Source organism: Pezoporus wallicus, unplaced genomic scaffold, assembly GCF_028554395.1.
Source record: "Pezoporus wallicus isolate ANWC-B61680 ecotype Strahan unplaced genomic scaffold, APGP_CSIRO_Pwel_v1 contig_227, whole genome shotgun sequence".
NCBI lineage: Eukaryota > Metazoa > Chordata > Aves > Psittaciformes > Psittacidae > Pezoporus > Pezoporus wallicus.
Genome location: NW_026635704.1, coordinates 17625462 through 17649567, shown reverse-complemented (window position 1 = coordinate 17649567; position 24106 = coordinate 17625462). Strand labels below are relative to the sequence as shown.

General features: G+C 40.0%; 1 protein-coding gene across 8 annotated transcripts in view; it reads right to left on the bottom strand.

Annotated features, from left to right (window-relative positions):
- The window catches only part of LYN (LYN proto-oncogene, Src family tyrosine kinase), a 45417-nt gene that overhangs the window by 1902 nt on the left and 19409 nt on the right, over positions 1 to 24106 (bottom strand). For 4 of the 8 annotated variants that reach the window (XM_057397808.1, XM_057397809.1, XM_057397811.1 and 1 more), the window contains exons 2-12: positions 22107 to 22243; positions 20876 to 20924; positions 20678 to 20783; positions 20130 to 20228; positions 19933 to 20036; positions 18283 to 18432; positions 16851 to 17003; positions 10795 to 10977; positions 9829 to 9905; positions 3732 to 3885; positions 1801 to 1932 (exon numbers count right to left, since the gene is read on the bottom strand). In XM_057397808.1, coding sequence (XP_057253791.1) covers positions 1801 to 1932; positions 3732 to 3885; positions 9829 to 9905; positions 10795 to 10977; positions 16851 to 17003; positions 18283 to 18432; positions 19933 to 20036; positions 20130 to 20228; positions 20678 to 20783; positions 20876 to 20924; positions 22107 to 22238 — 1339 coding nt within the window. In that variant the 5' untranslated portion in view covers positions 22239 to 22243. The remainder of the gene's footprint in view (positions 1 to 1800; positions 1933 to 3731; positions 3886 to 9828; positions 9906 to 10794; positions 10978 to 16850; positions 17004 to 18282; positions 18433 to 19932; positions 20037 to 20129; positions 20229 to 20677; positions 20784 to 20875; positions 20925 to 22106; positions 22244 to 24106) is intronic. The other 4 variants (XM_057397812.1, XM_057397813.1, XM_057397814.1 and 1 more) reach the window with 2 other exon arrangements.

Genomic DNA, 24106 nt, shown 5'->3' with positions numbered 1-24106 from the left:
AGAGATAGCAATTCTTGTCTCCAGAACGAGCTTCATTCTGTTTCTGTAACCAGTCCTGCTACCATTTGTTCTGCTTCCAGTGGTGGTGAGATTCACAGCAACAGCCCACCCTGGCATCAACCTTTGTCTCTACCTGCAGAGCTTCTCACCTGCTTGCTGCAGACTATGCATACTGAGACAGAGAGTTACTCTTGCCACGTCTGCGTAATTTTCCCAAGCCTGTCACATTTCTTCATGTAAGGTAAATTGGTCACCCATTTATTCTGCTATTCTGATTCTTCAGTATCAACTTTCAGTCTAATAGGCTGTTCCAATTTATACTTCTATTTAAAATAGACATATATTCCTCTTCCAGTTTAATGCGAGCAATGCTTGCAAACTATTGAAATCTTCCAGTATGCAGTCAAGAGGCTTGAACTTCTAATTGCTGGTTGACAAATAAATCCACAGTGTCTGGCCTATTTATGGTGCTCCTAAAAATGCTCTCATACTTATGAAAAGTACTGCCCAGACTTCCTTTAGAACAGATATTTTCCCACAGTAGTACAGCAATACCATGTCTGCTGTATTGACTGATTTTGTACTTAAAACGAAAATATGGTGTTGGAGTTTGTGGTTTGTAGTGCTGGTTTCCAGGTGAGCCCATAGGTTTGCTCAGGGAAGGATAATATTCAAGGCACCCAGAAATAACCTTGTGAGCCCAGCTCAGCATAGGACACTGTCTGGGTACACAGGCACTTTTTTTCCCATTAGCATGTATCCCACCTGTGGGAAGAACCTTGCATTACTTGGCTGCATACAATTCCTATCTGATCCTTCCTGGGGACATGAGCAGTGTTTAGAACACTTTGCGAGGACCAACTACTCAGTCACATATTTTATAGCCCTTACCTAAAAGCCAGCCCAGAGCATATATTTGAACACTTTGCCGTCCAAGCAGCCCTATCACCTCTTGAAGTCAAAACGGGCTACTCTTGAGCTTAAGTGCTCTCCTGGACTAGAACCTTACTGAACAATGAGGATGTCTGGTTTGGCTCTAGCTCTTGTATGGGAAGTTGGTATGTTCTTCCATAACATAAAGTTGGCCACCATCACCCTTTCTCCTCTGCCTGAGTCTCTTGTCTCTCTGTACCCAGGGGGTGAGCCTGCTGTCCATTCAGGGACTCAGATCTGCCCCTCTGCTGTCTCTGGCTGTTCAGGATGCAGAAAAAATGAAACAGGAAGCACGTAACCACTTCCCAGCTACCTAATGCAGCAGTCACAGATGATGTACTGTGCTCTCATACCTGAACTGTATGGAGCAACGAAGAGTAAATATTCCAAGCAGTACATCAACACTACTTCAGGGTCTGCTTTCATATTTGTTTGTTTAGCTAACAGCCTATTTGCTTGTGAAAACATGCTCTCTTAGTAGTTTCACATACTACAATATTTAAAACCCCAGCAGCATATGCAGCACCATTAGAACCTGTAGCACTGCATCCTTGCTGTGGGACTGTGCTGTGGACCGTAAAGGTGGGATCTGTGACAATGCTGTATTCACTGTGGTTTTAACCCCTTCTGAATATATAAAAATAACTACATGTTCATGGTGCCTTTAGTCTGTTTGCTAACATTTACCCCAGAGTCATACATATGGTGACTATAATTTTTCAAAGCAAAGTTCTTCAAACTGGCAAGACATTTTCCAGATCACTGCTGTTGCTACTGTCGGCTGCCAGCTCTTTCCTTGTATATTTTTCTTTGCTTTTTAACACCAAAGTGTACATACAGAGTAATGGTATAAACACACGCCCATACCTGGATAAGGAATCTTTCCGTATGTAATGATTTCATACAGGAGGATCCCAAACGACCACACATCCGATTTAATAGTGAAAGATCCATAGTTAATTGCCTCTGGTGCTGTCCATTTAATAGGGAATTTTGCACCTAAACCAAAAAAGATTACAGTCTCAATCAGTCAAAGGCAAATGTAAACACTCCATATCAAGTCACTAATATGTCTTAAATGACTTGCCTATGATACCCCTAAATTAGCAAAGTTCCCAGCAACTCCTTCTATCCAAGAGTTATCAGCAGAGATGTACTGCAGGATACGCGTTGCCACCCTGCATGTCCTGTGTCAGAGATGCAAATAAGATGCCGAATGTTACGTAGCACCTTTTAACTCTAAGGTATGGTGAATTTATGCTAAAATTAGTCACCATTTTCCCTTCTGACCAGTGGTCAGGCAACAATCTTACAATTCCCATCACCTGGAACTTTGCAATACTTTAACTACCTTTTCCTATTTTAAAGAAAGTCAGTCTAGCTTCCACATACCCCAGCACATTTCACATTCAGCCATAGGTGCAAAGGCAGTAGCAAATGATAGCTTAAGAAGTCATACCTTTAAATATTGTCTTTCATGTCTAATTAACTGATTCCAGAAAATCGCATATAAAAGCAAACTCCTTACAGTTAAATAAGAAAAGTTCAAGCAACCTTTACTGGGAAATATGTTAGCTCTTCAGACCATGAAAAGTAAATACAAACAGATTGTCTCTCTGCCTTTTTTAGTCTGCTCTATCATTTTGATGCAAAATACCAGGTAAGCTAGGAAACTTTTCTGAATGGCAGAAAACACATCAAAGAAACTTGGCATAAAGAATTTATAACCAGAAAGGTTCATTTAATCAATACAGAATGTCCAAAGCTAGCTAAAAAACACAGATACGGGTTCTCTACCTCTGAAAACTGCTTTATGAGACCCCTCCATCTGTTCTATTGAACTACTGTTACTCAGTGACTGCTGAACAGCTCACCTTCCTTTAATCTCAACTGCAATGCACTGTTCACTTTCTTCCTCATACCTTAGTTCTCCCCCCTTTCGTCCTACATGACCACAGTTTCCATCCAGACTGTGTAAAAATATGAGGTAGTGTCTTTAAAACAAGAGGGGGAAAGCCAGGCAACAAACCTGCTCTGCAAAGTTACCAGAATGCAATCTGCGCATGGAAGCATAAATAAAAACTTTTCACTACAAGTTGACTACTCACTTCTTAAAAGGATCCTTGGCCAAATTAGCAAAACACACCTGGCAAAACCTAGACAAATATCTTTAATATCACAATTTCCCCTCTTGCCAGTCCTGACCCTGCTGCAATGTTACCTCCCACCCATGTGCCGAACAGGACCCAGGTTTCCAGCGTCCCTACACTGTTCAGTGCTGCTGAACATGCAAATCAATGCTGCAGCTCCTAAAGCAGCTTCAAAAGATAACCAGATCTGCTAAAGGTTTCCTTGTTACCAGCAACCACACCTGCTAGGGCTTCTTCCTTTCTCCAAGTGAAAGGAGGCGTGTATGGCACTTCAGGACGTGATGAGAAAATATGAACGTATTTTCTTGGCATTTAATTCAGAGGGGTGGAAGCTGTGGCTGTGCAAATAATTTGTGCAATTTAGAGAAAACTGATTGAAGTTAAGTTTTTTTTTTTTAAACTTTAATAAGTATTTTTTTTTAATTTTCTTCATTCTTCAGATTTATTTCAAACAAACTTTTCAAAAAGCCTGGGGAGCACAGACAGGTTGCTTGTTTCCTTATTTTTTTTAAAAGTTGCTGGCATTAGAATGGTGCCTCCAGGAAGTTGCTACAGCGTTTTCTGTCCTTGGTGACCATATTATTGTTGGATCCATCCCCACTGCCTCCCAGAAGCTGAAGTTTTAAAGACGAAAACAAAAGTACATACCTTCCCTTGCTGTGTATTCATTGTCTTCGATGACTCTCGCTAGCCCAAAATCAGCAATTTTGCACATCAGTAAGTCCGAAACCAGAACATTCGCTGCTCTCAAATCTCGATGGATATAATTTTTTCTTTCAATGTATGCCATCCCTTCTGCAATCTGTTACCAAAAACCAAGTATTTTGATATTTTAACACCACACAAACACATCAGCGGGTCTCTTTGTTCTTTCAAGGTATCAGCAAAGCCATATCCATTTATTCATTACCTCTGTCTTTGGAGCATTTTTCAGATGGAAGCAAGGAATGGGAGATTGCCAGGGAAAACCTACATGTAGATCCAGTCCTGCAATACTATACTTAAGTAGCAGCTTCCAAAAAATTGTTTGGGTGAATAACAGCTGGCAAGATCAGAGACATGTGCTAGACATATTTCCTGAAACAAAATCTTAATTAAAATGTTCCTGAGATTTCTACTAAAATATTTTCTTTTCCAAATTATTGAGTTTTCTTTCCAATTTCTAAGAAAATATAAGGAATTAATAAGTCAAACAAGGTACAGATGTTCTTTTAAGGACTGACAAAACAACAGTGCAGATAAGGTAAAAAAACCCCCACAACGTTCTATTTACTCAGAATAGGCCTCTACAATCGGGAAACAATTACTAAGAGAGGTCAAACAACTTTATTTTCTTCTACAACAACATGTAACGAGGAGTGTTTAACAACAGCCAGCTCTCAGACACAAGTAAATTTAATTTGTCTTTCAGCAGCCCAAATTGATTTCCAAACCAAATTAAAGATGATTAATGTCCTCAAAATATGCACTGGGGATGATCTTTTCCCCAGTATTTGCTCAGGCTGCCGCTTTACTTTTCAGAAAAAAAGAGAAACTGAAATAATAGTTTCTAAACTCAGAGCAATAAAACTGATGTGTAGATGGTGTTCTGACCAAAAGAGGAGCTAGGAAAAAGGGAAAATAAACCCCGTGCTTGTGAGCTGCCAGTTTTTCTCTTCCTTGTGAGACTAGTGCTGGGTCATTCCCAGGCAGGGCCGTGGTCCAACCTGTGCCAAACATACCTCTCCAGGATGTCTGTGGGTGACAGAGAGCTCACTCATGGCCTCATGCTTTGGGGAATGCACGAGCTCTCAGGTTTGCTAACAAAGCACCAGTAAAGCAGGAAGGGTCCTCCTCCAGTGCCAGTCCCTGGCACACTCATACACGGGCTCTCTCCACCTCAGGAGAAGGCAAGTGCATGGACACCTTCTCAGCTCCAGAGGTGCTTGTTTTAGCCATGCAGTAAAGCAGGCAGGAGCACCTGACTGAACCTTAAGAAAACATTAACATCACTTCTGCTTACCCATTTTTAAAAGGTCCCTGAGGAAGGTCCCCTGTGAAGGCACACACTGCCACCACTTACAACACAAACCACACGTTTGTGTGTGAGGTCTTCGTTCCTCTTTTTTGGTTTAGGCAATGGAAAAATAGAGCCACTTGCCCTCCCACCTCCTTCACTGCAAACCTCTTCTTATAAACTGATATATTCTTCAGAGCAGACTGCTACACTGCCCTTATACAATGTGAGGGGAGGTAGGGATGGGGGGGGGGGGTAGGTGTGTGGGGTGTCTCACACTAAATCAAAGAGCAACCCTGATGATGAAGGGAATGAAGAACACCTGCATTTCACTTTTTCTACAAATAAGACTTTTCATAATGCAGGAAGCAACTACTACTGAAAAATTGCCACATAGGGTCTTACTAAAGACTTACAGACAAAATAGAAGAGTAGTATTCGATTCAGAGCCTACTTTAGCTTCTCTCTCCTCCCCATGCCACTACTGGGAAGGAATAAGGGATGAAAGAGAAGGTTTTGCTGCAAGATCAGTGCTGAGATTGAACTAACCAGCTTGGCAGATATGATCAAAATGCAGACAGGTCCACTAGTATCACCAAAACCACATCACCCATCACAAAGAAATCAACTTTCCTCCTACTTCTTTGCATGGATTTAACATTTGGGCAAATTGCTGTCTGGGGAGACATTCACTTCACAAAAGAGACATTTGTGATAGCAGTATTTAGTTTCCAAGCCCAACCAAGCAAAGCCATAGGAAAGACCATTTTATTTCCTCTTACTTGTGCCAGACTCACAGAACTCACCATCTGATTAGTCACAAACGAAGAATGCAACATCAAGCAATCAGTAAGTTTTCAGCAAATACAGACTACATTTCCGTGAAACGCCAGGACAATGGCTTTGACTGCACTGAATCAGAGAAATTCAAAGAAGCCACGTATGTGCCAGCATCTGGGCATACAAAAAATTCCCCAGTAGGAAAAGAATAATGGGCAAGGAATTTTGAATGGGACAAGGAGTGGAAACACAGCAACTGGACAACTCAATTCACACATTAAACCTTTGCTTGTGGGAAAAGAAAGAAAGAAAAGAAGATTTTTTTTAATCAAGGGAATTGGTGCCAAAGCCCATGTGATGACTCTTTGTTATAATTGTTGGGTTTTCATTGCCAAATGATATATTAAAGGTAGAGAAATTCACGGAAACAAAAGAAAGCCTTTTCCCTTTTCTGTTAATGATCATTGGTACCTGTCAAGACTGTTCGGCTACATGTAGTTACTACTCAGGAACAGGATGGGTAAGGTAATTTGGGCTTCTGGAATCTGTTTTGTGTCCTTTAAGAGAAGATTCTGCCTACACTGCACAAGTGTTACTACCAAGAAGGGAGCAGTTTCCCCTTCACCTTTAATGAAGTACTGACACGCTTCCAGAAATACCCAAGTTAAATCCTTTCAAAAACAACCAACCACCAAATCTCTGAATACTGGAAACAGGGTAAGAATGCAAGAAAAGTCTTCTGGAAGAAATAAATGACTCCGTAAGTCAGCCTCCATACTGCAGGCTGAAAGTCACATTCCAAGTGAATGATGACTTGGAGCTGCAGTTCTGCACGCAGCTCTGTCACCCATTTGGGGCATGGTTTCAGCCGGCAGTGCTCCTTCCTCTCTGTTTCTGCTCTTCCTATCTATAAAACAGGGTAATTACTTAACTTGCTGGAATACTTGTGGGTCATTTCACAAACAGGTATAAAACTCTTGAAAATTCCTGAAAGAAAATGGTAACAAAATCATGGAGCAAGCAGTGTGGCTTTGAAAACATGCGTTCCCTGCTTTCAGAACCACTTTTTGTAGCTTCTGAAGGTCTTTGGAGAAAGCAGCAAAGGACTTTGAAGCAGGGAGGGGAGAACCTAATAAGTTGCCATTTCAGAATAGGACTGCCTAAGGACAAGGAAGAGCTGCACCTTCTGAAAAGCAAAAGTACTTGGTTCCAGCTCACAGATGTCCTTGGTGAAACATCACAGCTAATGCTGAACAGCACACAGAGAAATGGGCAGTCCTGTGCTTCTTTCTATTTCAGAAGGTGACATCCAGCTTCTGTTTTGATTTGGGTTTGCTTCTTTTTTTTTGCCATAAAACCAGAGAATTTCTGGCTTCCTTCATAGCTCCATTTTTAAACTCAAAACCGTGCTTGATTTCGACTTCCATTCCAAGGTCTGTGATCCTCTTTTGCAAGAGTTATCACAAACCAACCATGTTTTACAGACAGTTTGCATTGCTGTTTCTCCATGCAGAAAGAGGTTTACAGCAACAGGTGTAATTGAGTCCACTGTGCGTTTCCAGGCTGTGTGCAAAAATGTGGAGTACTAAAGAAGCCAGATGGGTTTGCTTAAGGTCAACCTAATAGGATATTTTTACATCATGCTGAGAACATATGTCATGTTAAGAAGAAAAAATAAATGACAAGGATCATGAAAAAGAGTGGAATGAAAATGAAAGGAAATGAAATGATGGCAAAATATGAAGTTTTCTTGTTATGTATGTTTGTTTGTTTGTTTGTTTGAAGGAAAGCAAGTTTTAAACAACCTGAAGGGCTGACAAGTGCAGCCTCATGGGGTAAGAGCTTCAGGAACAAGCAACCAGCAAAACCCCACAATTATTAAGTGCAAGGGCAATCACACCATAAAGACAGTGCTTCATGAGAGAAACGTGGCCAAATCATACCTGGCCAGAAACACTCCAGTACAACAAAGACAAATTACAAAGTATAAAAAAAATACTCCAATATGACAGAAATCATAAGAGCTACCCACAAAAAAAGTGCTACAAATTGTAAGTATAAGTGGGGATTCATTAGTAACAGGACAAGACCAAGGAAAACATTCACATAAAACAGATGGAGAAGACTACATACAAATACTACGGCAAAGTTTTTAAATGCCTGCCTTTGCTTCTGTCTCTACTGAAAGGGCCAAGGATGCACGCATGGTTAATGTGAGTGACAAAGGCGCAAAAACAGGGTGGAAAAGGGAAAGAAGTGGGTTAGGACAGTTCAAGTGCGTATGAGTGGTTTATGAGGCACCTGGAAACTGTCAGTAAATCCAAATCCACACATCCTGACTTGCCTGCAAAATTAGGCAGGCAAAATGAGGAAAAAATATAAGTGCTGAATCAGTATTTAAGTTGTGCCTAGTTTTTATTTGGTTACAAATGAAGTGCACTCTGGGGAAAGAACAACAGGGTGTGACTACAATTCCTGAAACATTGAGAAACAACTAGGCTCTCCAATCCCCTCCTGCTCTATTTTAAACCAAAATCCTGTAAAAGTGATTACTTAGAGATGGTTTGAAAGTTACGAGTATGCTCAGCAACAGCTCGTATCATCTTCCTAACCACAACCACCAGGCATGTGTGTGCTACACGGCAGACGTAGATAACAAATTTGCAAAAGCAGCAGGAAGAGTTTATACATGCAAAAGGTTCACTGAATTTGCACCATACTTTTTCAGCAGATCTCATCAAACAGAAGCAAATATGATTTTAAGAACTGTGAAAAGAAGAACTGGGAGCTCTTTGGGTACATATCCCATGGAATAGAAGAGTTTCAGTTGGAAAGACCCTCCAGCAATCATCTGGTCCAACCGCTTGACCGCTTCAAGCCACTTTAACCAAAAGTTAAAGCATGCTGTTAAAAGCATCGTCCAAATGCCTCTTAAACACTGACAGGTTTGGGACATCAATTACCTCTCTAGGAAGCCTGTTCCAGTGTTTCACCATTCTCTCTGTAAAGAAATGTTTCCTAATATCTAATCTTCTATTCACTTATATAGCAATAGTTATATTAAACAACTACATAATATAGTGATTTTTCTTTTATAAATCCCTAATGTTTTTTTACATGCTTTCAAAGTTTTCTCATCTTTCGCCATGGATTATAACAAGTTAGTTATAGGGTACAACAGTCTGTAAATTCTAACGCATAATAAAAACCCCAGAAAGGTCGGTGAAACAATAACCTACCAGAAATTTTTTCATTGCCTATTAGTAACATGAACTACAGCTTGCAAAAGTTGCTCAATTCTTACTCTACTTTCTTATATGCCTCACTGGACATTTAATGCTGGCAACTCTACGAGGTGGAACACTGGGCTCCAGACACTTTTGATCCACACTTTGACACACACAAATCAGTCTGAGGTCTCTCTCTACGTATTTCATTTATGACATGGAATGACCAGTATATTTTGAAACAAACTTCTTGGTTCGTAAATAAGATTCTGAAACATCATTTGACTAGATCTCATTTATTTCACGGTAATTTACTAAGAGTTTGAAACCCACCTATAGTTCTCTCAGCTTAAGAGAAGTTTCACAAATTGACCTTAGAAGTAAAAATGATGTGGTTTATTAACACTGAAGGAATCTCGTAAGCAGAAACTCACAAATGTGTACTTACACTTCCAATTCACAGCCATGTGAACTGAAAGCAGCTTTTCCACCACCATCTAAGCAGGGTACCACTGGCATCTTTAGCAGGTCACCAGCAGCAAGTTAAGCCTAATTTCACATCTTTTGTTTGAAACCTATTTTATCTATTCCCTCCTTTCAAGCAACCTTATTTTCTCAGAGCAAAACTTATCTGAAAATTAAAATATTTTTTAATGCAAAAGCCCCAAAGTTGCCCAGCTGGGGTTTTAGACTCAAAGAGAAATAAACCCCATTAATTTTGAGTATATTTCTTAAAATTTACCTGAGCAGAGAAATCAATCAGCTTCGGAAGCAACAATTTACTGCCTTCATCACTCTTCAGAAAATCCAGCAAACTTCCTGTTAAAACAGAGAAAGACCAACTCAGTGCAGCTTATTACTGAAATAAAGGTCACACCAGGTCCCCGATTTTCTTGATCACAAAATTTTTGCAGGCAAGTGTTTTGATGTATTTTCAAGTTGACTACAGTAAGGCAGTCTCTTTACGTGGTTTAACAACAATAGCATCCAAGCCAGCATGTCAGGCATCCAAGTGTTGCCATTTTCCTGGGTGTAGAAAACTCATCAGACCTTACCTTACTTCAGTGGTATTGACTCTGATAAGTACCCTAGTCTATAGACTATCAGGAAAGCTGTCTTAAGAGAATCCCACATATCAATCCTTTCCACATCATAAAAACTAAGTGGCTCAACACTTGTTTATGAAGTTAGCAGCAGAATTTCTTGAAAACAGAACAGCTCAGGAAAATATAGCACCCAAGACAATCTAAGAAGGAAACTTCACTTACTTTGTGTAGTAATGCTCTAATAAAGATTGTCCTTTTCTAGCAGCACAACCATCCTGTCAGGACCACTCACCACTCACCTTATTACCTATGTACTTACCAACTCAAGAGCCACGTAAGGCCATTTCTAAGGTTTGTTTTAATTGCCTTGCTATGACTCCAGGTACAGAAGTCAGGTAGGGAGCCCAAAGAAACCAGAGGTATTTTGGGGTTATGCTCTGCATCTTAAGCAATCACAACCACAGCAATGAATCATGAAATTAAAGCCTCACCCCTCCTCTAGGACAGGTGTTCTTTCACTTTATATTGAAGCATTCAAAAGAATAATGCTAAAATCCTAAGTTTTCATTTTTTATTCCTTCCTTTTTAAAGAACTGGGGCTAACTTAGAAGAAGCAGAAGAGTTTACTAAAGCACTGCTCACAGATCCAACACTCTTCTCACCTTTTGCCATGAATTCTGTTATAATATAAATAGGCTCTTCTTTGGTCACTACAGCGTAAAGCCTTACAAGTTTATCGTGCTGAAGTGTTTTCATGAGGTTGGCTTCCTCCAGGAAGGCTTGCACAGACATCGTTCCAGGCTTCAGAGTCTTCACAGCCACTTTTGTACTATTATTATAGTAACCTAAAAGGAGGGAATACGGTCAGTGCAGTCCAAGTCACTCTGTGCCACACAGCACTAGGAATTTGTAAAGCAGCTGAGGCTGGATTCCAGTAATAGCTGAGAGGCTGAGAGCAAGCGCCAGATGTAGCACAAATATTTATGCTAGAATTCCTTTTTATTTTGCAACTGATACAAGACTGCAGTGCAAAATAATCCATTCCTCATTTCCAGAAATCATTTATCTGAAAAAAACCCAAAACAAATAAAGCAAGCAAATCATCTTCATACAAAGTTTTCATGTACAAGTAGCCCCTAAAATATTCAGTCAAAAGATGTTTTAATGAAGGTTCACTTAACTTGTCCCAGAATCTAACGGAGTCCACAGATTACTTGCAAGATTTTAAATTCCATGATTATAGCCATTTTATGCATGTTGGTCTCATGCTTATAATCCTCTCTGTAACCCTCAGTGCTCAAAATGAAGCATTACAGGAAAGTGCAATCAAATAAGTGTTCTTATGACCAACAAAGATATGCTGCCAGGACTGCAATCCTGCAGTGCTCAGGGCAAGATTTAAAACGAGATTTCTTATCACGTAGCCCATGCCAAGAGTGGAAAAGACCATGGCTCCTTCATTTCTCTGTTTATCAAACCTGCTAATGTAATATTCTAATTATATGAAAAGCAACTTACCAGTAAAAAGCAGTGAATTACATTCTGATTTAATGTTTTCCAAACATTAAATAAATGTTAAATAGCATAAAAAAAGGAGTAGCAAGAACTGATTGTTAAGTTTATATTATGAAGTCATTTAATTTAAAAAATAGAAGAAACGAGAAAGAGAGAAGGATATAAATGCAACTTTTGTCCCCCACCATGCCCATTCAAAATTGCAAAATTATTTCTCAGAAGAGGCAAAAATTTCATGACTCATTTCCTTATTCAGCAACAATCCAGACAAGGGATATACCTCTAAATGTCCACAATTTCTTTATAGTAATTACTATCCTAACATAAGAAATCAGGGGGAAAGCAAGGAACTAATTTTCCCAGATCTTCAGGGATTGCTCTGACCACTGCAATCTTCTACCACCTTTTTTAAAGGAGGATCATCACCTGAGAAAAGCTACTATGTCTATCACAATACATTCACCTGCATGATTATTAAATCTATTTTTTCAAACGTGGTCAGGTCAAAGCTCAGCAAAGATATGCCTCTAAATGGCCTAATAGTAAGAAATGACAACTACAGGTCAAATGTGCTGTTAAAGCTCAGGTATACAGTTTACATCTATCAGAAAAAAAGAGATGTTAAATGCATTTCTTTTTGCTTAAGAAGAAAGCTTATTTGTATCATTACTACTATTCCATCCCATACCCTAAAGCATAGCACGAATTCCACTCCCAATTTGTTGAATACTCTACTGAACCTAGCAATTTTTGCGAAGCAATTACAACCAAGACACTTAACCTACGTAACAGTGTTTTACATTCACAAAAGAAATCAATCAAACTTGGGTGCTATTCACAGAAAGGTTTTATTACTGCAACAGCAATACTAAGGTTTACTGCTGTGATAAATGTCTACCCTGATCCTCTGGTGATTACACGCAAAGCAAACGAACCAATGACAGCACTAGAGATAATTGATCTTGATCTCTCTCATGTTCATTTATTTCACCAGGCATTGGGAGGGGTGAGACACCAAATCACTGAAGAAAGGTGGTCACGAACTCTAACAGCAGATACAATGGCACCTGTAAAAAAACTGACCCTTGTCAGTTTGGCAAAACTGGTATTTGCCACCTCTCTCTCCCACCCATTACCAACAAAACTACTGTATAGCTTGATCTGGGCTGAGATTCATGTCAGACCCGGAGCAGGCAGCATCTCTCTAGTATGCACCTGTACCACCCTAGCTTCACAATGTCCTAGTCCTCATGCCAGGTTGTTTATCATTCCCGTGAGAACCTCTGTGGCAGATTCCATAACGATCATCTGCTTTGCAGGCACACTCTCACCGTACAGGTAAGAAACGGCAGCTTTTGTGCAGGTGGAGCGAAAGCTGGTGACCTCAAAGTGCTTCACCAGCAGCAGATGTAAGGTTCAGTCTGCATCACAGAAGGATTCCAGTGACAGGCAGGGAGCTGTGGGAAGGGGTGGCCACAGCACTGCATCATCACCCCTGTTTCACGCAGTACCCGAGGCTTGGAGCCCATTGCTAATGTCTGTTTTGGCTGAACTGAACCTGGCCCTGGGTGTAAACCTACCACTTGCATCACAGTGCTCCTTCTGTATGATATGGATGAACACATGGTTAGTTTGCTACCTAGACATGAATTTTAAAAGACAGATAAGCAAGGAAATTCTTGCTTACATCTAAAATTTCTGAAATTAAATTCAGATTCTTTGCAACTAACATTCAGCTCACATATGTACTATAAAAACCCACTTCTGATACTGATGAGAAGTACTGCTAAGTTTCTTTGGTTCATTTTAGATCTCATTACTTTTCATAGAAGTATTTCTGTGGTATCATTTTCTCTATTTTTTTCTAACAGCTGGATAAGAAAACAACTCCAAAATGTGTATTCCTTATATTCTAAGTTGGAGGTTGCCAAAAGAGAGAAACTTTTACATGTGAGATGCAAGCAAGATGTGCCTCATTAATAAAATACATCATAATGGCTCTGTTTGGCTTGTTAACTTTTCTTTTAGCCCTGCTTGAGGATTCTCTTCATGGATTATTAATACCAGAGAGCATATGGTTCACATTGTATCAGTGCACACTAGGAACAAAAATGCATAAAACATGGACCCTGCTCTTGCAGTGCTACTCTGGTTCATCTTATCACTAAACAAGCTGCCCAGATGCACTGAACTCCATGGTCAAAAACCCTTTCATACCATGGCAAGAAGCAAGACTCTGCAGTTTAGACTTCTGTTAAAAATTAAATGGGATGCAAGCAATAGGACCCAAGTCTGAGGAATGGAATGCGACCGTGTCTCACACAGAAAGCCAGTTTCTCCATATTCTACATGTTAGAAGTCTCCCCAAAATTGTTGGTGTTTCAGGTATTTATTTTGGAGTTGATTATGATTATCTCACCAGAGTAGTATCTTGGACAACCAGGTTGCCCCACAGATTCTTGCAAGGGCTTAATCAGGCCAAGCTGTGACATGAATTTATAACAATGATGAGGTTGAGCCTGTCATTTCTGAAAAGACCTCCAGAATTGACGGTGAACACTTTGTGAACAAGCCTACAAGATGCAGCCTTCCTCTTCCCTTGCTTCTGAAGTAATTTCCTGCAAAGTTACACTGGGAACAATTTGTTTGAGCTACAGAGGAATGACACTGTTAGAAGCCAGATAAACGTCTCAGGCCATTACAATTTCAAGAGGTGCTGGGGAAGAGACTGAGGAACAGCAGCTTCTCTACATCCTCTTGCATGTTAACGCATCACTCCTTTACCAACTACAGCCATCACCTACCACTGACTGTCTCTGTACTATGCACCCTCCCTTCTGGTATTTACATACATTGGTGAGATCTCCCCAAGCATTCTCTTCTCCAGGCTGCACAGTCCCTTTTCTCACAGGAGAGATGCTCCAGCCCCTTAACCATCTGTTACTCTTTGATGGATTCTCTCCAGTAGCTCCATATCTCTCTTTAGTGGGAAGCCCAGTTCCTCTGAGTGTGACACTGAAACCACAATTCTAAGTACCTTTATCAAGAAGAAATTCATTTAGTAATTGAGCCATGGAACAATATTTCTCTATAATTCACACTATGGCTGAAAAATAACTTTGTTCTGTATGAGGACAGCATGTAACAACTAGCTCTCTAATCAGAAGAGCATAACAACTAGGCTATTTCTTAGTATCTCCACATTTCTGATGCCACTGGTTGATCATTGCAATACAGTGTTTGCTGAGACCCTGCACTGCACAGCTGACCTAATATGTCTTTTCCAGCTTGAACTTCCTTGCTTCTAAGATTAACCATGTTCCTGATTCGAGAGGACCTGGGCCATGCAAATCAGCTTGTCTTGCTTCAGAAAGGAAGCAGAGAAGAGGAAACACAGCGATCGCTTTCACAGTACATTAATTTTTCTCACAGTGCAGCAATTCAGATGCAGGGGTTAGACCCAATTTAGATGTTAAAATAATGACACAAACAAGAGGAAACATCTTGAAACAGAAATGCCCTTTTAAAGTTTTATGTCTCTGTGTATGTGTGTGCAGTAGCCACTTCCCAAAATGATCTACATTTTCAAGCAGGTGATTACCTCCTGCCACAAAGTTTCAGTGTCAGTTAAACCTCTCTTGCCCCCGGTTTATCAGACACAAAAAAAACTGTCAATGGCTGACACTCATCTTAACTAGCATTTAAATTGTCACTCATGTATCTCTTAGCTAGAGGCTTTCTTAACCCTCTTCTCATGAAGGCAGATAAAAAGGCTGAATTTGGCTTATTTGGAACAATTATAATAATTGGAATAATTATATTTGGAATAATCTAGTGTGGTGTTGCTTGATTTTTTTACATGATTTATATCAAAAGATGGCACCTATGACTGAATTAGAGCTTTCTGATTGAAGCTGTAGTTGCGTGTAGAATTTCCCACTCAAACAGTACCAGTCTGTGATTCCCTTTTCTAAATGAGGGCATCTCTTCAAAGCAATGACATTCCCATCAGACTACTGCACTTCTGTGGGTCATCAGAGGCCCCTTCATAGCTTTGCACCTTCTAGTAAGCTTTGGGTTTCACTTTTAAGTTAATTCCCTGCCTATAGAATCTTGCTTAATAGTAATAATAACAACAACAATAATGTAATCCACTATTATTATAACTGTAACAATTTTATTACTATTTAAATACAATACCCAAAAAATGACATTCAGGGAAGGGCTAAAAATTATTTGGCCTGAAAAAACATCCTAATGAAGACTTTGAGAGGAAGGTATAGTTTACCTCAAATAAAATGGTAACTGCTAACAAATCTGTAAGTGATGAATAGTGCAAAGAACTTGCACTATAGAACCAAAAAGAATACTCAGATACCAGAATAGGCAGCATTTCAAAGCAAGAGGATTATATAATATTTACAGAATGTGATTAGACACTGATCGTAGTCCCTTGCCACAGGAAGTCACTGAGGCTGAGAAAATACTGTTTATAAGCAAACAAAGCTAATTACGTTTATAATAATTCATTCTATGATTTCTTGCTGGGTATATATTAACATTTAAAACTTGTAAGTCTTATGACACTTTCATAATAGGGGACTTGCATGATAATTCAAGGTAGGGGGTAATCAATCTCTAATCTTCTCACTACATATGTTACCTACTTTCTGAGCAGCGAATTGGCACACAGTAATCTTGGATTAAGTGTCTCCATTTTTCACCCAGTATGGCAACCGCAAGCATTACGTTGCATTGTCTTCTTTACCAAAAGGCAATGAAAACTCAATACATAGTTCACTAAAAGACACGATTTATTTTTATTTCATGTTCTTTACCACTTTCTGATTTGAACCAAGTTCTGAGAGGCCCATCAATTTTGAGCATCAGGAGTCACATCTTACAATAACCTTCTACTTCGCCCACAAAACACACAAAAAAAAACCCATTGTCTTTGGCCTTCTAAATTACAGTCTTTACTATTTTTTTCCCTTAAAAATCCATTACACGATCTGTTCCATGTCTCTGTCAGGTATGCTCCCCCTCATGAACCCTCTCTCCTCACAGAAGGTGTATTTTGGACGTATTTTTGCTGTTTTACAAGTGTATCAGACCAGGTTCATATCCACTGTTTTTCTGAATGTCTCTGAAATGACACTTATTTCAGCAGATTTAAATACTTATTTCAAACGAATAAACTTACCCATCCAGACTTCTCCAAACTGACCAGCTCCAAGTTTCTTCACTAATTTAATTGACTCCCGTGGAATTTCCCATGCATCTTTATCCCATGGCTTTTGAGGCTTGGGACTAATACAAGCTTTTTCCAACTTTCTGCATAAGCCATCTGATTGTTCTGGTTTTCAAAGTAAAAATAAAATACAAAATCTATTACACTTGTGTGCCTCACAACTTGAAGCAACCATTACTTCATTGCAGGGGTGCAGTAACCAGCTGAAAATAACGTTCAAATTAATCAGGTGCTTAGATGAAAATAGAACATTTCTGGTGCTTTCACATAACTTTAAGAGCCTCTGAACTGAAATCTAGTATTCAGAGACAAATTTAATAAAGAAGCGTCACATGAATCTGGCTACAAACAAATTATTAATTTGTACCAAATAGATACAATACAAGATCTGATTACTGACAGTATGTTAAGGAAGACACACACTGGAGTCAGGCTTGGGACCTGTACTCTGAATTTGTCATTAAATTTTCTTGCAGCATGGTTTCAGACACATGTGCATGCAAGCAGAAGTAGGTCACCATTATTTTTTTCTCCAGACACTAACTAGCTATAACTTTAATACCAATTTTGAATAATTCTCAAGGTTTTCCAGCTGTGCCAAAGAATCACCACATCTGTCTAACAACTTAGAGAAATCTCATGGCCAAGCCCTCAGCATGGATTTAAAACATCACTATGTGATTTTCTGTCCTATTTTTTTTCTGTCCAATTTTTTTGTCTTCTCTGCCTTCCCAGTTACAGGACTAAAACCCACCACGTTTTAGATCTATCAACCAGGAGGTTATGTAGAATGAAAAGTCACTTTTGTAGCGAAGACATAGGTAGAAATTTGTCTCTCCTCTTTCCTCTCTCCCTTTTTTAAATAATAAATGCACACATTTCATGTGGTGCAATTTTTGTTCTTTAAAGTTAATGGAATTTTACTTCCTTCAAAATGCTATTTAAAATAAATAAATGAATAATAAATGTCTAGGAAAATGAAAACAATTCCCTACTCAACACCAGATAAAAGATGACATTCACAAATGCGTATGTATTTCTGCTAATTGTGAGTACAAATTTACTCTCAAATGCAGAATTAATTTATTTACAATGCAGGCAATTCTTACTATAGCTTCATATCATCATAACTTTGATGAGGTGTTTTATAAAGCTGTTCTTGATTTCACAAGAGCATGCCACAGAGTAAGCAGCATTAGGTCTGATTATGATAACAACATTACTTGGGTTCCAGTTTTAGTTTATCTTTGATAACATGCATGCCAAGTTTATTTAGAAAGAAAAAGATGAAAAAGTTTGAAATAAAACAAGAAAACATTTCTTTTCCCTCACAGGAAACAATGACTGTATTCTATTAAGTAATTCACTAGCTGATTTAACTTACTTTGATAATGTTTGATCATATCATTGATGCTGGGAAAAGTTATTCTTGGAGAGATGTAAAATCCTCCATTGTCTAGACTCCTAATTTTGTAGTGCTTAATAACATCGCCGTGCTGTGGATCATAGTCTCTTATGGAGAGAGAATAGCTACCTGTGGATAAAGAAAGGATGATCATTAACAGATAGCAAAAGTCTACAGTGTCCATGCGCATACAGTCAAGCCTAACAAAACCACCTTTTTCCCTGGATTGTTTTTTTACTCCTTTATTTCCTCAAAAAGCATTTTGCAAGCAACAGGAGGAAGTTACCCAATAGCCTGTCCTGAACTGGCCACCAAAATGCTTACTGTCACACTTTCTTTTTCAATCTTATCCAACAAGCTCAGGAGTCCCATTATCCAGGCAGCTTCACGTCCAATGCCCGCTTCTGAGGGAAGTCCCCCCAGCTCGAGAAGAACTGGCTGGCAAAGCAAGGCTGGGGCTGTCACATGCCTCAGGCAGAGGCTGAAATTCAGGGAGATCAGCGTTTCGGAATAGGAACACACTGGATGTCATGGGCCAACTAGCAAAAGGACAGTTTGGAGATGGTTTGAGGTACACAGGAGGAAGAGTGGATCACTTAGTCCCAGACAGCCTAACCCCGGCTGGAATTTAAGATGGGGCAGCAGAGCATCTACCCTTAACACAGAGCTCTTCGTTTCTTCTACTCATACAATTCTTGTCCACTTTCAAAGGATAAGAAACCATCTCACTACCTTCTCTCTCACCACACACAGATACAGTGACAGAAGGGGTTAGAAAGAAACATTCTGGGGGTACTTTGCCTTCCTCTCAGCAGCCTATGCTGAATTTGGGAGTCTTCCTTTGGGAAATTAATTCAGGAATCTGAATGAAATCTGAGCACAGAAACAATGATATGGGCTCATCACAGAGAGCTACCTAACCAAGGATCTGCAGTGTTAGTGCCAGAAAAGCTACACTGTGGAGAGGACAGACACATGACCCACTGAAGGGATTCATGCATCTTCCTCTGGAGGATGCAGTGTTAGGGTAACCAGATGGAGAATCTAATCTGGCAGCTGTCAGAGTCCAAGCACTGGGGCAGAACCTCCTGTTCTCTTCTCAAAGTCCCAGGTGAAGAGTCTGGAGGCTTCACTAAGCTTTCCAGTACAAAGAGCCCTGTCTCCAGCACAAACCTTTACCAAAGTGCTTCCTGAAAAATAGCAAACTGCAGTGCAGTAAACCCTCGCTACACACTAACTACATTGTAAAACTTGTAGCAATGGATATAGATCCAATAATGGAAGACTATGAAATGCAGCATCTACTGTTTACAGCGAAGTATCCGTCAACAAAGGAATCACAACTGTTAGGAAGAGAAAAGGTCTTCCACTTCATTCATTCCTGCTTCTTGTCAGTGTAATCACACACAGGGTTTTTTTTCCCTACCTCAGCTTTGGGTGTTAACCTGAAACTCTCTTCCTGGTGATTTTCTCATCCTTCCCACTCCTATAGAACTGCAGACAACTCACACAATAGGACACACAGGGCCTACTCCACACCCAGTGCCACCTGATACCTTCTTTTGTGAAGACAGACAGTATATTTTTAACTCTACTACAAACTCCAAAGTAACTCACCCCAAAGCCTACCTTTTAATGTTTCACTTTCTCTGATAAGGAAAGCTCCAGGACTGTTTCCAGGAGCCAGGAGTTGTCTTTCAGCATCTTTTCTGGTTACGTCTTTGAAGAACCACCTGAGAAGTATTTCAGAGAGTTAGAGACATTTCTCCTGGCCACCCACAAAGAATACACCACCAGGAGGAAGATGTTTGCCTGGGAGAACTTACTCTTCCGTTTCCAGGGTGTTTACTTTTGCTACATAGTTGCTGGGAATGAAGCCTTCCTTCCTTGTTGAGAGAGATTTTGCTCTCCACCATTCTCCCAGCCTGAAAAATGGAAACCAGGGTAGTTTTGTCAGGAAAGAAAAATGATAAAGTGTTATTTGGGTTATACTGTCCGAGAGCTTTGACCTCACTGGAGGGAGAAGAAGTATCTTTCCTCTGAACTTAAGCCTCCTGAACAGCCATTGGCTTCTTTAGATCAATGTTCGGTTGCTGTTACCAAGGGCAGCTGCCAAGTCACAGAAAGCTTTGGGTTGGACCTAAAAGATCATCTGGTTCCAACCCCTTGCCATGGGCAGGGAGAACTTCTACCACACCAGGTTGCTCAAAGCCCCATCCAGCCTGGAACAGCTCCATATGCGTTTGTATTTTCACATACAAGGGAGTTCCGTTACCATTCATACACTTGTGATGAGTAGGATAACAAAACATTATATAGTGTGTTAGATGACTCCAAAGAAAAACTACAATACAATCAGTACTGTCATACTTACTCCTCAATAACTTTCAATTTTTCTCCTTTTTTGAAGGACAAGTCATCTTCATGAAGGCCATCATAGGGATACAAAGCTATCACAATAACTCCACGCTCCTCTGTTTCTACAAAGGCAGAAAGCCAAAGGCACATTCAGATTATTTCACAGCCTGACATGGGCATAGCACACAGCAGAAAGATCCCTATGAAAACTTACCTTCACTGACAAATCTCTGTCCTGGTAAGAGCTGTGCTTCTGTATTTGCCTACAATAAAATATATCTTTAATTAAGCAGCTTTAGATCTTTGTGACAATCTTACATTACAATTACATATTACTCAGTTGCTTTGGTATCATCTTCTATGTCTTAAATGAAAAGGCTCCAATCTTTTCCCACCATTCTTCAAGAGCAAATTACAACATAAAAATATAGTAAACCCCACTAGATGTTGACTTGAGCAGCTCATCCCTCGGGAAGGTGTGACACAGACTGTTGGGAGGATGTGAACAGCTGTATGACTTCTGCTGAAGAGGCTTTAGACAGGGCACTTTAATGGGCCAGTTACACACACGTAGCTGCCACGCTAAAGAGCTACAAGCACAGTTATGTTGCTAACACTGTGCAAGAATAAAGATTGATTAAAAAAGAAACAATGGTAGTTTGTGATGTGTGTACCCTGACTGGAGAGCACACTGAATCATCTGTGTCAGCGGGTGAGATGGGTGAGAAAGGTGTCATTCACACCTGCAGACAGCACAGACCCTGAGTAAGCACAGTCAGGAAATATGGTTTCCTCAGCACAGTATAGAGGCTGGGAGAAAACGGTACCAGGCAATCTGCAAAACAGCAAACCCACTTGGTACCCAACAGGATTCCCCTTCCTGGCACCCTTCCTTTCTAGTGTCAGGCAGCACACACTGAACTGCATTGCCTTGTTTCTCCTGCAGCACAATGCTGCTCCCTTCACAACTGCATCCTCTGCTCTCCTCCCATCCTTACCTACACACCTAGTATAAGGGCAAGTAGTGGCCTTTGGCCACCCATGATTACTTCATCCTTTTTAAACAGAATAGTCAACACTAGGATCCCATAGCTATTAAAACCCCAACAACACTGCTTCTAAAACCAGTTCTAACTACTTCACATTTTCCAATGTCACCTAGCATTCTTCTACAGTCATACCTATGTCTACATTAAGTGTTGCCAAGGATTACTGTTTTCATGCAGAAAATTATTGCAAAGTAATTAAGTAACAAATCACAAATTTTTACTTTTATTTCTTTAAGTATTTATTCATTGAGGGTGAACTGCACAACACTAAAAGCCCAAGTGTGGACTAATGATCAGTTGAATTTTTTCATGCATGTGCTTTGGATTGAAATTTAAGTAATGCCACTCATGCTTTGATCTTGCTACTGGAATTCTCCCCTGAGACTATCTACTTACTGGCCTTTGCTGTTTATTGGACGTTGGATCCCTCACATAAATAGTTCGTTCAGTTTTACGTACTGGTTGATTCTTCAAATCTAGCCCATCTCCATCCTGATTCTCTTTCCTTTTTGATTTTATACATCCCATATTTCCTGTTGGAATAAAAAAGGTATTAAACAAAAACATTACACCATAAACCAAGCTGTTTCCCATGCAATCATCTGGGCAACGCAGCAAAAACCTGCTTCCTTTTCACACACAATAGTTCAAGGGGAGAACAACTGCAGTTTAGGAACATGTGCAGAAAGCTCTTTTCTGCTGCAAAGGAAAGAAATGACTTCTTGTTTCAATCCACAGATGAAGTGAATATTTCAAAATAGTTATTTACCATTTCAACCATTTCAGATTTATCATTTTCCCACCCCAATCGCTGGCCCTGCTGAAACATCTCTCTGATACTTCTGTGAGCTTCAGAATACATGTAAGAAATATCTAATTACTGTAGTGATAACTTATTTCTGTATTTCTTCTTTCTTTTAGAGAAAAGGTTGCTTTGCAAGATGTAGAAAAAAATCCCAGTCCAAATGATGGGAACTGCAGCTGGCATTGGCAATGCCTGTATCTCCCCACCTCACTTTGCTTATGCCGGTCTATCAGGGAGCCCCATTTGGTTCAAATCCCTGTCTCACACGAGGCTGATGACTTGTGCAGCTCCTTGGCAGATATACCGCTTCTGTGACCTACAGTGACAAATCTCCTTGTTCAAACAGGCCTGTTACAGCAGTCTAAAACAGCCGATGTGTGTATCAGTGATGACAAATCCCCACACAACTATTTCTTCTTCAGTATAATTTAGAAGGATAATCCTTCTTTCCGGATGTGCATACATGCTAAATCAGATGAGATACAGCTGTTAACATCTACATGGCTGAAACCTGATTATGGCTAATCCCATAATCTAATTATATAGTACTTCAGCAAGCATATATACATTATATTCCTTCATCTGAGGAAAGCAATTATACTTACTCCTGAAAAAGTCCACTATGAATGCTGCTCAAACCTCTCCTTCCCTTCTCCCTCCCTGCTTTCAGGTCAGTGCTCTAATGCTAGGTTCAGTCACATTTTCCCTTGCAGGCACAAACTCTCACTCCCCGCCGCCCTAATTAATCTTTAAATCCAGTTCTTTGAAGAACAATATAAAACCTAAAATAAGAGCTCAGTGCATATACAGCTCAAGTAAACAAGCCCTGACTAAAATGCAGCTGGAGAAGCTAAAACAGACTGTAACACCCTATACTACATCTCACTTTTACCATCATCTCAAGGAGAGGTAAGGTTATCATTGTAAACAGTTAAAGTAGTAGAGGTTTCCATGTGCAGGCACAACTGTATCAGAGGGACAGTGCCTTACGCACCCTACCCCTGCAGACAGGAAAATTAGCCAGATTGCCCTGGGTTCATATTAAGACTTCCAGTTTTGTAACAATACTGTTAATAATCAGAATCCTAACTGACTATAACAATAAACCAAGGCCACAAGCACTCCCATGTGGCAGGGCTCAACTTCCCACGTCACCTTCATTTAATCTCCCATCCTGCCCTTGAGGAAGCACCACATGATGATGGATGCACTGTCCTGTTGTCACGTTGGATGTTGTCTTCTAAACAGGAGAGAAGGGTACCTCCTCCTACTGTTCCTGCAAATTATCAGTCACCTATTGCCAACAAATCTTGTGTGTCCATAAGATTTCAGCAGTGATGTAGTGAACTGTGATACTGGTTTAAAAGCAGCATGAGAACTCATCGCTCCCCTTCTTGACTTCTCTTGAAATAAAAATAAAAGGAAACATACAGAAAATCAATAGGCACTGACCAGGCACCACCATCCCACAGACGCAGAAAATAAAGTTTCCTCTTTTTGTATGCTAGCATTTCATACTCATTTGAAGGCACTGGGGGGGGGGGGCACTTTCAGCCAGGATCTCCCCTTAGAAGCAAACATCTTTCACAAA